At 42.6% G+C, this 15,358-nt stretch overlaps 1 protein-coding gene across 1 annotated transcript in view; it reads left to right on the forward strand.

The window, feature by feature from the left end:
- Positions 1-15,358, forward strand: part of DSCAM (DS cell adhesion molecule) — a 322,782-nt gene that overhangs the window by 223,492 nt on the left and 83,932 nt on the right. The window contains exons 12-15 of the mRNA XM_083500497.1: positions 121-317; positions 3,013-3,109; positions 5,957-6,085; positions 12,504-12,671. Coding sequence (XP_083356623.1) covers positions 121-317; positions 3,013-3,109; positions 5,957-6,085; positions 12,504-12,671 — 591 coding nt within the window. The remainder of the gene's footprint in view (positions 1-120; positions 318-3,012; positions 3,110-5,956; positions 6,086-12,503; positions 12,672-15,358) is intronic.

Below are 15,358 nucleotides of genomic sequence, written 5' to 3' on the forward strand. Positions count from 1 at the left end.
GAAAATGTGTCGATACAAGTGAGGCTACCTAGCGAGCCCTCCTGTACAGCAATGTTGCATTTCCTCCTCCACACATTTTGCAGCAAGCTACTAACTTGTGTTCGCTATTTTTATTTTTAGTTCCTGCTATGATAACTTCCTATCCAAACACCACCTTGGCAACGCAGGGCCAAAAGAAAGAAATGAGTTGCACAGCACATGGAGAAAAACCCATCATCGTTCGCTGGGAGAAAGAAGACAGAATCATTAATCCTGAAATGTCCCGCTATCTTGTTTCCACGAAGGAAGTGGGTGATGAAGTGATCTCTACATTACAGGTAACATGAGCAACCTGGTATTTTGGCAGTGCTGTTTGGTCACATGTTCTTTACATATAAGAGTACGTTGTACACTCCACTCCTGCCCCCCCCCCCCCGGGATGATTGTGTTCACTGAAGTCCCTTGAAGATATCCCAAAGTGAACATTTCTTATTTTGGGGGGCAGCGGCAGGGGGAATATCTCACTTTCCATTTTGCATAGAGATGGCCCAGAATTAAGCTCTGGCGATGGTTTACATGAATGAATAGAACACATTATCCCCTTTAAACAGTCTGGGCCACGGGTGATGGATTTATTTTGGTCTGAGGGCCACTTTCGATCTTAGTCAACCTTCCAGTTGGACATTGTGGCAAGCAGTGGACTTGGCCAACGTGGGTGTAGCAACCCCACACTCTATAATACATGTGCACACATATATTGGGGGATAGCCAACTATTAAATTAATGAACCAAACTTAATCATGTTCATTAATTTCAGTGTGAGCAAAACCTAGCTGATTACCACCCATAGCACACCCATGAATATATACTCATAAAAAACTCAAGTGTTACCATAATTATTTTTCTTGTGTTTATATACTGCCCTTCTCTTGAATGGACCCTGCATGTCGCACTACATGGGAAACATTGTTGGAACATTGGTAGCCCACTCTCTTGCATCTAGTCTTTCCCAGTCTGCATTTTCGGGATCTTCACCTACAGGAGACGATGCCTGAGGAACATTTCCATCTTGAAGGACAAGGATCTGTAGTCAGCCTCATTTAGTCACTGCAGGGGCAAGCCAGGAGAAAATTGCTGAGCCATCTCGCACTACCCAGAATTATGCTTCAGGCTGTTCAATACTCAATTCCTCCAAGGCTTATCCTGTTACAGAAACTTTGTAACTTTGGTAGTGGTGTGGAAGTTTCCTTCAACGGAGGAACACATTTTTTAAAAAAAAATCAAACATATCTGCTGAAGTGTGCAGATGATATTGTTGTGGCAGCAACTGATATTGGTAGGTCTTTAGGAAAGACCTTGCCAACGACAAGGATCATTCAACAGGATGACCTCAGTTTATTGAGGGGAGAGGGTGAATATTGAACCACCTTTGTATGCTCAGATCCCAGCTTCTTGTAAAGCAAACAGCTGAGCGCAGGTGTACTTGCAAAGAGGAAAGGTGTGTGTGTGTGTGTGTGTGTGTGTGTGTGTGTGTGTGTGTGTTCTGCAGGAGGGTAATTTTTCATCTCCCTGTCTCTCCTTCTCAGAGGAATAATTTGTTATCTGCTCCTCATCTCCCCTCCTCCTATGTTTTGGGCAGGCTGCCTGCTGCAACCTAGGGATGGTTGGCATTCAAAGGCGAACCTACCAAATTCACAGTTTCCTAAACAATATGAGAACCGAAACTCAGTGATCCTTCAAAATTCACACTTCTCCAAATTTTGCATTGCAGTTACCCATCCAAGGAGAAACAAAAATGCTGATGACTTTTCAGGATGGTTTTAAAAAAAAAAAGCAAAATGGAAATGTGGAGAACAGAATTTAAGATGGGAAAAATGAGAAACAGAGACAAAGAAATTGACAGATACATTCCTGCCCATTTTGCTCTATTCTATATGTTTTAAAAACACAATTTTTTATGTTAAAAACTGTTTCAGGTTTTTACTCTGAAAACCCTCCGGCAGGTTTTCTCTAAAACGTTGGCAGAGCCTACAGGAGTAGAGCAGTCTTCCGGGGGCAGATGTTCCCCCTTGAAGTCATCAGGCATCCTCATCCCCCTTTCCCCATCTATATGACATCACACTGAGGGATAAATGCCTGAATAAAGCTAGTGTGACATATAAAGTCACAGAAGCAGATCACTAGCTTCCTGGGTCCCTGTTGTGTACTGGCAAGGAAAAGGGCAAGGCAGCAGGGATGTTGGTGCAGTGCCAGCACCACCCCCACCCCAAGCTAATCCAGCACTTCCACTGGTGCCCCCTCTTCTTCCCAGTAAGCAACAGCAACTCACCCACCTGCAAGGAAGCCAGTGTGCCAAGTCTGCCCTGCCCAGCAAGCCGCTTCTGTATTTTTAGAGTTTGTATACATCAAGTATTATTGGGGAAGTATTGTCAATCTGTCATGCTACATCACCATGAAAGCACGTTATATCATTCCAAGAAGGAATTGAGAAATGGCAGTCAAATTCATCACTGCTCTGCAAGAGCAGAATTGGCTTTAATGCAACTTGTGCATTTACTTATTCATGTCTGTGTGGTGTGTGTCTTCCTGCCTATATGAGCAGGAATAAACAGAAGACAAAATGAAAATAAAGAGGAATCTAGGGGAAATAAAAACTTATCTAAAACTGCTTCTGTTCAAAACTGCTCATAGGCAAAGCATCTAAGCCCCAAAAGTCTGACTCAGATAAGAGAGAGAGAGACAGAGAGAGAGAGAGAGGAGGAGAGAGGATGTGAATGAATGTGTGCATATGTGTGTGTTTGTGTTGTGCACATGTGTGTGGTGTATGTCTCTGTATGAGAGAGTGGTGCAGCCCCACTCTTGCCTGCCCATTTTTGTTTTGGACCACCACCCACTGGAAAGATGGCCCTGAGGGGATGTGAGATTCTCCCATCCCTACCATGTGGAATTACATTCAGAGTCTGTTTTGTAAAATGGCCTTGCATGCAACATTCCCTATTAAATACATTTTCTTCTTTTCCATTGTCAATGTAGATTCTGCCAACGGTGAGAGAAGACTCTGGTTTCTTCTCCTGCCATGCCATCAATTCATATGGGGAGGACCGTGGAATAATTCAGCTCACTGTGCAAGGTAGGAAGAGGACAACGTAAGGAAAAAAACACAGCTATTGTAGTACAGTAAGTGTATGTCATGCTCAGAAATCTGTTGGGGGGTTCTAGTCCCTAATAAAACGTAGTCATGACTGTCAAAAACTTAGAAATGTATGAAAGCTTCAAACTCCATCTGTCCAGTTTGCACTGGAACTATTAAAACATGGGATTTTAGACACAAGTTTGTCTTAAGTCTGCATTGCAACCACAAGACAGTGTAGAAACTAACACACCGTACAGTTTGGGGCCCATTTAAACACCAAGGGGCCAACATGGAAACCAACAGTCAACATTTCCTTATGTTGGGGTTTGAATCCATGTGCCATCCCTTATTGCACACAATGCTGACCAACACAACATCCATTCTGAATACTCGTCACTGTCATGCAGTCACTTCACCTGTCAGTCAACTCGCGAGTCAAAGGTGCTTAATATGTGAAATCCCTATGCGGTGTTGTTGACAGAAAATAAAATCCAGATACAACATTAAAACCGAAATAAATACGTCAGCTGAAACACAGAATCCTTCAATAAACCATGGAGCAAAATATAAATAAATCATAAAACAGGTGTTTAAATCAGCTCTTCTTCTTCATACATAAAACCGCAGTCTGGAATACTGATTTGTGAGTAAGCATGGCTGGTGTCAGGCTGTGATTCTGACACTTCCTTGGGAGTAAATTCCATTGAACTCAGTGGGACTTGGCACCAAATAATTCAGTAGCAGTAGCCTTGCAGCAGCCTAAATAGGGTGAAGCAATAGGGTGAAGATTTCCTTTCTGAAAAAAGAAACAGTGTACCTGCTTTATATTTAGAAACAAAATGTTTCAGGTCTAATCAGCCAAAAGCTCCCAGCAACTGCAGTGTATTATTTGTTTTTTTTCATTCTGAAATTTGAGTCGTCAGTATGTCCTCAGGCCAGGTGTCCCCTGCCATATTTCATGGTGGGGAGGTGGGGAAGCAGAGTCAGGCAGGGATCGGCAGGTTCTGGAGTGGCTGAGGTGATGCCCTGTCAAATGTCTAGCCGAGGCAGAAATTAGCTATGAGGTTCTGCCGGCTCTGCTGTACTACACTTGCTCAATGCGCTTGTGTGCCTTGGAGCTTACAGATAAGATGCCAAATCCACTCAGGACTCACAAGCAACCTTTCTCCCAACCCCCAGTTTTCTGTGACTGCAGGTTGCATCAGTTCCTGGTTAATCCTCGTACAGACTGTGTACTCACTAAGCCAGTCCCCTCAATAAACCAAGATTCTGATTCCCATTTGCAGTGAAGCTGCAGATAATACAAAGGTTCTCTGAGAAAAATGAGAAAATATGTAACTGTTATCACAGAAACATGGAATAAATGTTAGCACAGATGTTAGTACAGGCACATGCATAGCATTTTTATTCTGGTTATCTAATTAGACTAAAGGCTTATTGGCATTTCTGTTTGCCCTGCCACTTCCCCCCAGGAAAACCCACGGTTTGGTTCTGAATTGCAGCAAACAGCAATTGGGTTTTCCACACATTGCTGTTTGTTACAATTTATCACTAAAGAACAGTTTTCCCAGAAGAAAGCAGTGGGGCAAAGGCATTCAGAAAACATGGGACAAGTGGAAAACTGCTTGGACCCATGCTTTTTGGCATGGGACAAGCAGAAGTGTGGACAAGCCCTAACTGTTGAGTTCATCTTCACATTTCTAGTGTAGATTACAATCTATGAGAGGTATTCAACCAAAGCGTCTTGTCAGGGCAAGGATTGCAACTTGTGCAACTGGTCTTTTCCCATCCTTTCTTCCCTGTGCCTCCCCCCAAACTGCTCTATAGAGTTGGGGGAAGCCCTAGAACAGATTTAAGGCGATCCAGGGAAGGAGAGGAGGGGCATATTTGATTGCACAATCAGAAATCATTGCACTGGCAGAAACTTCACGTAGCTCTACTTTGGAGACAACCCATTATATACACACGCTTGCTTCTGCCCTTTAAACCACAAAGATAATGCATGTATTAAACTCTAGTGCATATAGGTTTTAGGCCATTTTGTTCCATTTAAAGCAGGAGTGGCCAACCTGTGATTCTTTAGATGTAGTTGCTGATGAGAGTTAGAGTCCAAGAACGTCTGGAGGACCACAAGTACCGCATTCCTGTTGTAAAGGGAATAATACACACGATACGCACACACCTGGGGGAGCAGGTGTAAGAGGGAGATAGAGTCAGTTGTAATAGCATTACTTTCTCAATTCACTTACATGGAAGATATAGAAATCCCAATATAAAAAGGATATTATACCCACAACCTGTCCTGGGAGCAATGTGTTGTTTTTAAAATAATAGCATAGAACAATTCTACAATGGGGCTCTAAAATAAGATGATATCAAGACATTAACCCTTTTCAGGCATCCTGGTGGCCTCACCTCTTCCCTCTAACTTCCCTTCATCATCGTGAAAGCCTAGAGAGGGCTTGCAAGCACGTTCAGCTGAATATGTTTTCAGTCTTCCCCATGATCCGGAGCTATATTCAGCCAAACATGCTTCCAATTTCCCTTCATGCTCTTCCTGGTCGATGAAGAAAATAGGGTGCTTGCCTGTGCCACATAAGGCCTGCACTCCCCTGAATACAATTTTTGAATGTTTGAACAGGGCTGTCACAAGTTTCTTAACCTAAATATTAACTATCCCTCCTCCTGGGACGGGTGTGGGGTAAAACGAGTGTAACACCCGGTGAGCGAAAGAAATAGCAAGCTATCTTATTCTTCGCAAGGCATATTTTTTCCATACTATACTCATTGCTGTCGCTGACACACAGGTCTCTTGACTAAAACAGAGTTTGTCTATTTGACCAGAACCCCCAGATCCTCCAGAAATAGAAATCCGAGAGGTGAGAGCACGCAGCATTGCCCTCAGATGGACCATGGGATTTGACGGAAATAGTCCAATCACGGGCTATGATATAGAATGCAAGAACAAGTCTGGTAAGAGTATGTTGGTATGCCCGGCTTACAACTTTTACTTGTTTCCTGGTTTTCTGGTATTATGATTTTTTTTATTTAAAAAATCAGAGTTCTCAGTTTTACTGTTACTTGAGTGTGGCCAAGAGTTTTGCTGACATCTTGTGTCCAGAATACTTTGTATATTTGAATGGATGGTTTTCAACAGCCCCTATTAAACAAAAGCATCGTCAGCAGATGTAGTAAAGGTAAAGGACCTCTGGACGATTAAGTCCAGTCAAAGACGACGATGGGGTTGCTGCGCTCATCTCACTTTGCAGGCTGAGGGAGCTGGTGTTTGTCCACAGACAGCTTCTTGAGTAATGTGGCCAGTATGACTAAACCACTTCTGGTGCCACAGAACACCGTGATGGATGCCAGGGAGCACGGAAATGGCAGTTACCTTCCCGCCACAGCGATACCTATTTATCTACTTGCACTGGTGCGCTTTTGAACTGCTAGGTTGGCAGGAGCTGGGATAAAGCAACGGGAGCTCACTCTGTCATAGGGATTCGAACCGCCAACCTTCCAATCGGCAAGCCCAAGAGGCTCAGTGGTTTAGACCACAGTGCCACCCACATGTCCAGATGTAGATAACTGCAGATGTAGACAACTTGTACCTGGTGAGACTACTTGTCCATCCAATTCAATATTGCCTACTCTGATTGGCAGTCACTCTCCAGGAATATCAGTGATTGAACTGGGGACTTTCTGCATCCAAAACATGGACCCTGCCACTGAATTATGGTCTCTTCCCAAGACACAGTGCTCTTCTCTCTGCAAGGTCTTGCCCGAGATTCAGACTCAGATCCACTCACACCTAAAGCATGCTGGGGACAGGCAAAATCTTAGGATGGGCTGAACAGCTGTTTTCTGACATATTCCTTCCTAAGTCTTCCCCTACCTCCAACCCTGTGACATTATGGCTCTGGAGCAGAATCCTATTTTGATAAACCTCATCTGAATAGGCATGATCAGAAGAACCAACTAGTCATGAAAATGTGTTGGTAGACACTTGTATGACAGCTCTACTACTATCAATATACTATGTACTCTCTACTCCTTTGCACAAAAGCCCCAGACAGGGACCTCCACCCCGCCTATTGCACAAACAGTTTGACCAATTGGAGTTGTAGTCTAGAACATCTGGAGGGCACCAGGTGAAGGTCTGTTCTAATCTGTGAGAGATGACTACGTCATTGGAAGTGCAGTGGTCCTAGAGGTGTCGCTGAATCAAAATGGGCCTGTTTTAAAACAGGATTAATTTCAGATATCTATCAGCAGTCCAAATCAAATTCATCCAATTTAATCCGCCCATTTCCAGATGAGATGTGGGACAAGAGGTAGGGGCAGCCGACCTGTTTCTAATCTGCACTTGACAATTCCTTATTGTTAAAAAGATGAGTGGGATGTTGAGCTAGCAGGGCCATTTGCAGTGTAGAGTACTGTCTGCCCTGTGTGTGTGCAAGTCACAAATCCCTATTGGACAGTGCCAGTGACCTCCTTGATGACAAGCAACACAAGATTCCTCTTAGGCCCACCTCAGCTGGAAGTCGAATGGTCAGCTTGCAAAGACTCGCTTTGACTCAACACTAGTTTCAAAGCTAGTTGCTTTGAATATGCTGGACTATGCATTATATATAGCCCTCTTCATAAAGAGGACCACTGTAGCCTGTAGTTTACCCTCACTTCTGTCTGTACCTTTATATGCCTTATCCATTCATGTTGCTTATTAAACAATGTGTTGCAGAAAGAGCAGATTCAAGATTTTTCTTTTTTTGAAAGCTGATGTAGTGTTGGGTCAAAAAGTGTGAGCTGTGGGGCAGAAAATTCCCTGTTCAGATCTCACTTTAATGCACTCAGTGGCCTCACACAAGCTTTCTTGTAGTCTCAGCCTCCCATTTGCTAAAAATATAAACCCCAGATAATAATTTTTTACCATAAACATTACTAAAAATTGTATGGAAATCACTTTACATACTCTAAAGCTGTAAGCATATTCTGTGGTAGTGGGGGTAATAGTAGTACTTACAGTTGCAACATCAGCAGTATTTAACAGTGTAAAAAAAAAAATCATACGTTTGGTGGGGGGAGAGGAAGAGTAGATATTCCCAAAATTGCCATTCTGAATAGGGCCACTAGATGGCACAACATACAAAGTATGGAATCCATTAGTATTAATATATAGCTAGGTTGGTATATGCAGGCATTCCCTATAGGAAAATCAGTTAAAAGGGGGGGAAATGCTATGTTTATTTGTGTTATATGAATTTTGCCTATTCTGTCGTTAGTGAATTATGTTTGTGAGGATCAGAGTAAATGAAAATAGCATGCCCAAAAACAACAAAAAATTGTGTAAGGGGATTTTTTATGCAAGCTGATAAAATGGAAAAGGCATAATTAATGGAAGGGATCGTCTCAAAGCTGTTTCACCTCTTATTCACAATTTGCACAGAGACTCAAAGTCAATTCAAATATTTGGAGAAGGCACATAGAACAGTCTTGGTAGGACTGTACCACTTTAGACTAAATGTGTGAGATTAAATGTTGGAAAATATCCAAAAGCCCTGCATGTGAAAGCAAGCCTAACAGGGCGACAATGAGTCTTGAAACCTCCGCACACTTGCATCCTGGGTTATCAGAAGCAGGGAGTTTTTTGCACGGGGGAACCTGAACTGATGAGATGTCACCAGGCAGGGCTATAACAATGTGTCCTTTTCTGAATATTTGAAGGTACTCACATGCAGGTGCTGTTACATTGCCTGAGAGTACTCATCACTAGTCTCTCTTTTTTCTTCTTCAGCAGAAGTATCTTTGTTTGATCATCCTGGATCACACATTTTTTGCCTCTCAGATTGCACTGCTTCTCACTGCCAGATTTTTCCTTTTTTATAGTTCAGATGTGATCTGTTTTTCTTTTCTTTTTCTTTTTCTTTTTCAATGGATGTAGTAGCTGCAGCTGATGGCTGCTGCTTGCTGTGCCCCAGGCATGGCTGTATAAGCCGAGAGTTCCAAAGATAATTCCGATGGAACATGATGAAGTTGTTCTGATGAAGCAAAGCAGGTCTGGCCCTATACTCTGGCCCTGCTTGGCGCAGGGAGGGAATTGCACAAATTCTTTATGACACTCTAGGCAGGTTGGAGCAAAACTAGGGTGCAGACAGGGAGAATAATCAGATATTTATTTGTGAAATAAGCACACATGTTGTTAGCACTGCATGCTGGAGGAGAGTCCACAGATTCATGCAGAAGCAGAACAGAATGTATTTATGAATGAACAGATGCACCTCTGTCCTAACTGATATGAAATTTCTAGTTGATTAGAAGGCATTAATCTGATAAATCTAGGGCTGCCATATGTCCGGATTTTCCCAGACATTACTGGGATTTCTTTTTGAAATATGGCAACCCTAATAAATCCAATGAGTTAAGACACACACACACACACACACACACACACACACACACACACACAATCACACACAGTGCTAAAAGCATTCATCTTCCCTCTGCTTGCTTAATCAGAGACACTTGAACCCAGTTCAAGCAAGAGAACCTTCAAGTATTTTATACCAGATATCCTAGGTAGGTTTAATTTCAGTCAAGCTTTCGGGAGGGATGTATTTGATTGCTGTGCATCTGCCCATCTTTTCTGTAGGTATAGACTTCTACCCATCTGATTCTGCTTCCATCTCCAGGCTGCTTTCCCTGTCTTAAATAATACACAAATTACAGGTGTTTTTGTACATGGCATACCTAATAACAGTTGAACAGCAAGTTGCTTTTTGTAGTTGATTGTATACAGGTATTTTGATGAAACTGTGCATGTATTTAAAGATCTGAGGCATGCATTGATAGTATAATCAAGAAACCTGTATATACCAGAACAATATTTGGGAACTCCATTCTTAAATCTGTCTGTAAGAATGAAAGAGTTGAAACAATCCCTTATTTCCCCATTCCTCCCTCCATATTACAGAAATTAGAGGAGATTCACACAACCACATCTGCCTTTTTTCCTGACACCAATTATTATTTGGTTTCAGTCAGCGTGTTTGAGAGATTGTTCTCATATATTCAGGGTGATGTTTGGCAATGGTTTAGTGGGAATTTTTGACATTCAGGGGCTCATATTTAAAGCTGCTATAGCTATGCCCCCAAGGATAGTCTAAAAAAGCACACACACATAAACATACACACATATCCCAGATAGTACACATTTTGGGAAAGCTCGCTTTGAATTGCAGTACAGTTGTTACTTTCTAACACAAATTTAATATACAAGTCTTTAAAAATAGTGCAGGAAAGACTCCATGTAAATGAATGTTTACAGATTCTCTGTGTTCCAACTTCCCAAGCTTACAATGCTGGCAAATATTGCTCCTGCAGAAGACATCATTGCTACTGTTGTGAAAAAAACCTGGAGCTGCATTTCTCTGCTTTCCTGTTCAGCAAATCACTGATCCTCGGAAATCATCAAATACTAAGATTTCCAAGTCTCTCAAGCCTTGGGGAGATGTTTATTGACCACTGGGCTTTTTGTGTGTGACAGCATTCACCAGCAAGCCCATGCAGAAGCACAGGGTATCTGGGTACACTTGCCCCAGGCCTCAGAGGGCTAAGTCAGCCAGAGGCTGTCAGGCCAAGAACAAGTCTCCCACCCTGGGCCTCAGACGAGCTCTGCACAGACCTGCTTACCGGTATAGAGTACTGGCACCTGCTTACCGGTATAGAGTACTGGCACCTATCTTTTTTGCTGCCCATGGCAGCCATTTTGTGCCAGTTGCTATTGCACTTTTATCAGTGTATCACTTTTATCAGTACCAGTACCTCACTTTTGACCCCCCCCCCAAAGCACTGCCTGTACATATGACATACCCGAGGATATCAATGCGGGGACAGAGAAAGCAAAATCACCCCTGACCTCTGCTTCTTTCTCTAAAGATCTGAATAGAAACTTTGTGGCTCCATAGGTGCTGACTGCTAGCATCCAAGGCAGTCCCCCCCCCCCGATGTATTTTTTGAGGGGGCCAGGCCCCTACAATTTTCAGAGGGCTTTTGACTCCACCCCTGGCTCCTTGTGACATCATGAGCGCAACATCAGGACGCTGCACGATGTCACATCAGGCCCCCTCAATCAGCTGGAGAAGTTGGCTCCTCTATGTGGCTCACCTTCCCTTTGTTAGAAACCAAGGGCTTTGGGCATATGAAATAAAACAGATGTTTTAAAATGACTGGTGAAAGGCCTACTTACCGTTATGTGAGATAACCATGAAATATTACTGGCCTCACCCCAGTTTCCTGTGGGCTCCTGGCAGCAGAGGCCAGCCTAGGCTGAGAAAATAGCTGCACATCTTCCCATGACTCGCCAGAGGGTTGTTGCCACAATAGGACTGGCATGCAACTGACTGATGCAAAAGAAACGCTCCTGAACACATGTGAGTGTGTCATGTTGGAGCTATACCTTCAGAAATGACTGCCAGCCTCTTTCTGCTTTTCAGTTTTTTATAGTAGCTTTTGAAGTTTGCTGTTTTGAAGGTTGGTGCTTTCCTCCTCTTCCGTTCCCCTGTGCTTGCCCCTTTTGCTCCCCTTTCCATTTCCCTTCTCTCTGAGTCAGATGGGCAGATGACCAAGAGCCACTTGGTTTACAAACACACAACTGCACAGACATGCAAAGCCACACACCTGCACCCACAAATAAGTGCTGTGGAGGAGATGAACCAAAGGCAATAATTATCACAAACCTTGGGAATATGTTGTTGCCCATTGTAAACCTCTCTGGTATAAATTACTTTGAAAATGAAGTGGGTGAATTCATGCATTACATGTCTGTCAGTGGCTACAATTCATGGCATTCCAAACTGGTTGAAGCCTCAGCTGTCTAGCATGAAACAAAGATTGACAATAGAAAACAGCTGTGACCATCAAGCCCTGCTTGCAGTCCTCCATGAGGCATCTGAGGGGTCCCTGCCATTATACAAATTGCTGTCCTTGGGTTTCATGTCCCTGCAGAATAAATGTAAGTTTTTCTTTGAACCTGTTTTTTGTGTTACCTGTGTTACTCAAACATGGGCCTGGGGGTGTGCTGAGGAGCCCCATCCTCTAGCAAACAGTGTGGCAATCTGTACTGAGGTAATATTTATACAGTTGTATGCATGAAGGTTCCCACAGTTGCACTTTCACACAAAGGCTAGGTGATGGGGCTACTTTGCATACCCCGCTCCCATGTTAAGTTAAATCAAAGCATTAATGCCCGAAGAGGGCTGGGTTATTTCCTCATTTAATGTTCATTTCACCAGTGTTCTTTTACCTTTGAAATGCAGTGCTGCTTGCTAAGATATTAGTTCAATGTTTGAAGGAAGGAAGGAAAATGAATTAACTTTCCCACAATTTCTTCAAACAGACTCCTGGGATTCTGTGCAAAGAACCAAAGATGTTTCCCCACAGCTGAACCAGGCCACGATCATTGACCTCCACGCTTCCTCCACCTACAACATCCGCATGTATGCAAAAAATCGCATTGGCAAGAGCGAGGCCAGCAATGAACTCACGATCACCACAGATGAAGCAGGTATGTTCTACAATGATCCTAATTGAATCTTACCTCAACTTGTATTCATTGTTGGCTGTATGTGTTTATGGCATTTTGAAGAGCCAGGGGACTCTATGGGACACATTGCTGCATAGACTACAAAAATAATTCCTTAGTAGCCTAAAATAATGCAGTAATCTTTTTTTAAGTTAGCAGTCTAACATTAGCCATTTAAACACACATCCAAAGCCCCTTAAATAAGCAATGGTTCATAATTAATAGTGCTTTTATTTAAGACAGTTTAATTTTTTTGTTTGAGTACTTTGCCTTAATGTCTTGGCTAAGGAGGAGTTTGTAAACACAGGGCCACATCACTGAAATACCTAAAGCTGTGCTCCTGAGCGCATTAACGCCAAAGTAAATGGCATTAATTTTATTAATTATTTATTAAATTTTTATCCCACCCTTCATCTGAAGATCACAGGGCAGTTTGCAATATAAAACCACAAAAATACATACTATAATAACAAACGAAAGCAATTACCTTCTGGCATTTTAGTGCCTATGCTAATCTAGAGCCTAAGTAGGAGATGCGACTGAGTGTGAAAACAGTTTGATTCTTTTGGTCATATTTGTAATGTTAACTTTATTCCCCACATTCCTTAATGGAGTCAGTGTTCTGGAGACACAGGGACAGGGGTATGATGGAGTCGCTGTTTATTTGCCTTATCCCACCTTTCTTCTGAGTTGGAATTTCAGGAGGGTTACAACATTTTAAAATGTCAGTTATAAAATAGAGAATAATAAAAACAAACTAGTTAAAAACAATAATTAAAATACATTACAACATATTTAAACCAACAATTAAAATATAAATTGCTCTGACAGCAGCCCAGTTTCCAAAGGCCTATCTGAATAGGAAAGTCTCCTGTCGGCAGAAAGATTACAAAGATTTAGATAGGAGAGGGATCCATTCAGGTACAGGAATACCAGTCTGAGGAATACCAGTCTGAGGAAGACATCTGGATATAAGAATGGAAAACATCTGTAGAACATCTGGATATGAGAATGTGAAGCACTGTCTGTTTTAGAAAGGGCTACTATATGGGAAGTATTTTAGGTACAGTGGTACCTCGGGTTAAGAACTTAATTAGTTTTGGAGGTCCGTTCTTAACCTGAAACTGTTCTTAACCTGAGGTACCACTTTAGCTAATGGCTGCCGCCATGCCACCAGCACTCGATTTCTGTTCTCATCCTGAGGTAAAGTTCTTAACCCAAGGTACTATTTCTGGGTTAGCAGAGTCTGTAGCCTGAAGCTTCTGTAACCTGAAGCATCTGTAACCCGAGATACCACTGTATTGGGCAGCTCATGTTGGCAGTGCCGTTTTTGCCTACTTTTGGCAATCTCAACAACTTTGCCAAAAAAAAAAACCTCAACAACTTTTCTGCTTGAAATATGGCAACCCTAGTATTTCTTATCTGAGGGTTTTCATTTAACTGAAAATTAATATGCCAGGTTAATCAACTGACCTTAATTTGCAGATTAGCTTCCCCAGCAACGCGCAACCTGAATGTCATCTTCTATTCCCTGCTGTGTGGCCTAGTTTTGAGACGACTGACCCTTTCTTTTGCTCTCATTATGAAGCTGTCCGTTCAGAGCGTGAGGTCAATTGTAGGGAGCTGCCATCAAAAGCAGCTGATTTACTCAGGGTGAAACTGGAGGAGGGTAGACCAAAGCTTCAGAGGCATCGCAATATTTGTTCCCTTGGTATCAGTGAGGAAAATATGCACAATAAAGGGAAGTGCCACCATTTGTCATTGTTTCCTTTAGCTATTTTAGTTTATTTAGTTTATTTCAGTTTACTTTTACCTCAGGTGTGTTAAATGAGTATGGATCCCCAAACATCTAAGAGATGCCTGAGGGCAGGGAATGTAATGAAGGCTTTACAAAAATAACATCATTCAATATTAAACAGAAAGGTGGGGGGGGAGTAAAACTGTACTGGCAAAGGTGTGCATTGCATATTGTATGCTATTGTGGCTTCAGGCTGCCAGAATCTTTTGTTCAAAGGTAGCATTTAAAAAAGGCTCCTGCAGCAAGAGAAGAATCATGGAGTACGCACAACCTTTTCATTAATTTGCTGCTAACTCCTTGGCTCTCGGATGTCCCTTCCACTTATAACAGCAACAGCTCTCTGCAGAAAGACGCAGGGATGCCAACAGGGCTTTCGGCGCCCATTACATTGTGTGTGGATTGGACCTTCCACCTACATTCAGTGTTCCATCACTAGGGAGCCAGCCTGGTATAGTGGTTAAGAGTGGTGGACTCGTAATCTGGTGAACCGGGTTCGCTTCCTCACTCCTCCACATGCAGCTGCTGGGTGACCTTGGGCTAGTCACACTTCTCTGAAGTCTCTCAGCCCCACTCACCTCACAGAGTGTGTGTTGTGGGGGAGGAAGGGAAAGGAGAATGTTAGCTGCTTTGAGACTCCTTAAAGGGAGTGAAAGGCGGGATTTCAAATCCAAACTCCTCCTCCTCCTCTTCTTCTTCTTCTTCTTCTTCTTCTTCTTCTTCTTCTTCGGTGCATATGGGCCTTTTCCTATTAATTTCCACTGAACCCTTCATAAATATGCTTCAATGGAAATAAAGCAGATCATAATTTTTTGTTCTGGTACAGGAGCAACATTTACCCTAAGCGAGCCAGAATTGCCTACTTAATTTCATT

Source organism: Podarcis liolepis (assembly GCF_965112155.1).
Source record: "Podarcis liolepis genome assembly, chromosome: 4".
NCBI classification, from domain to species: Eukaryota; Metazoa; Chordata; class Lepidosauria; order Squamata; family Lacertidae; genus Podarcis; species Podarcis liolepis.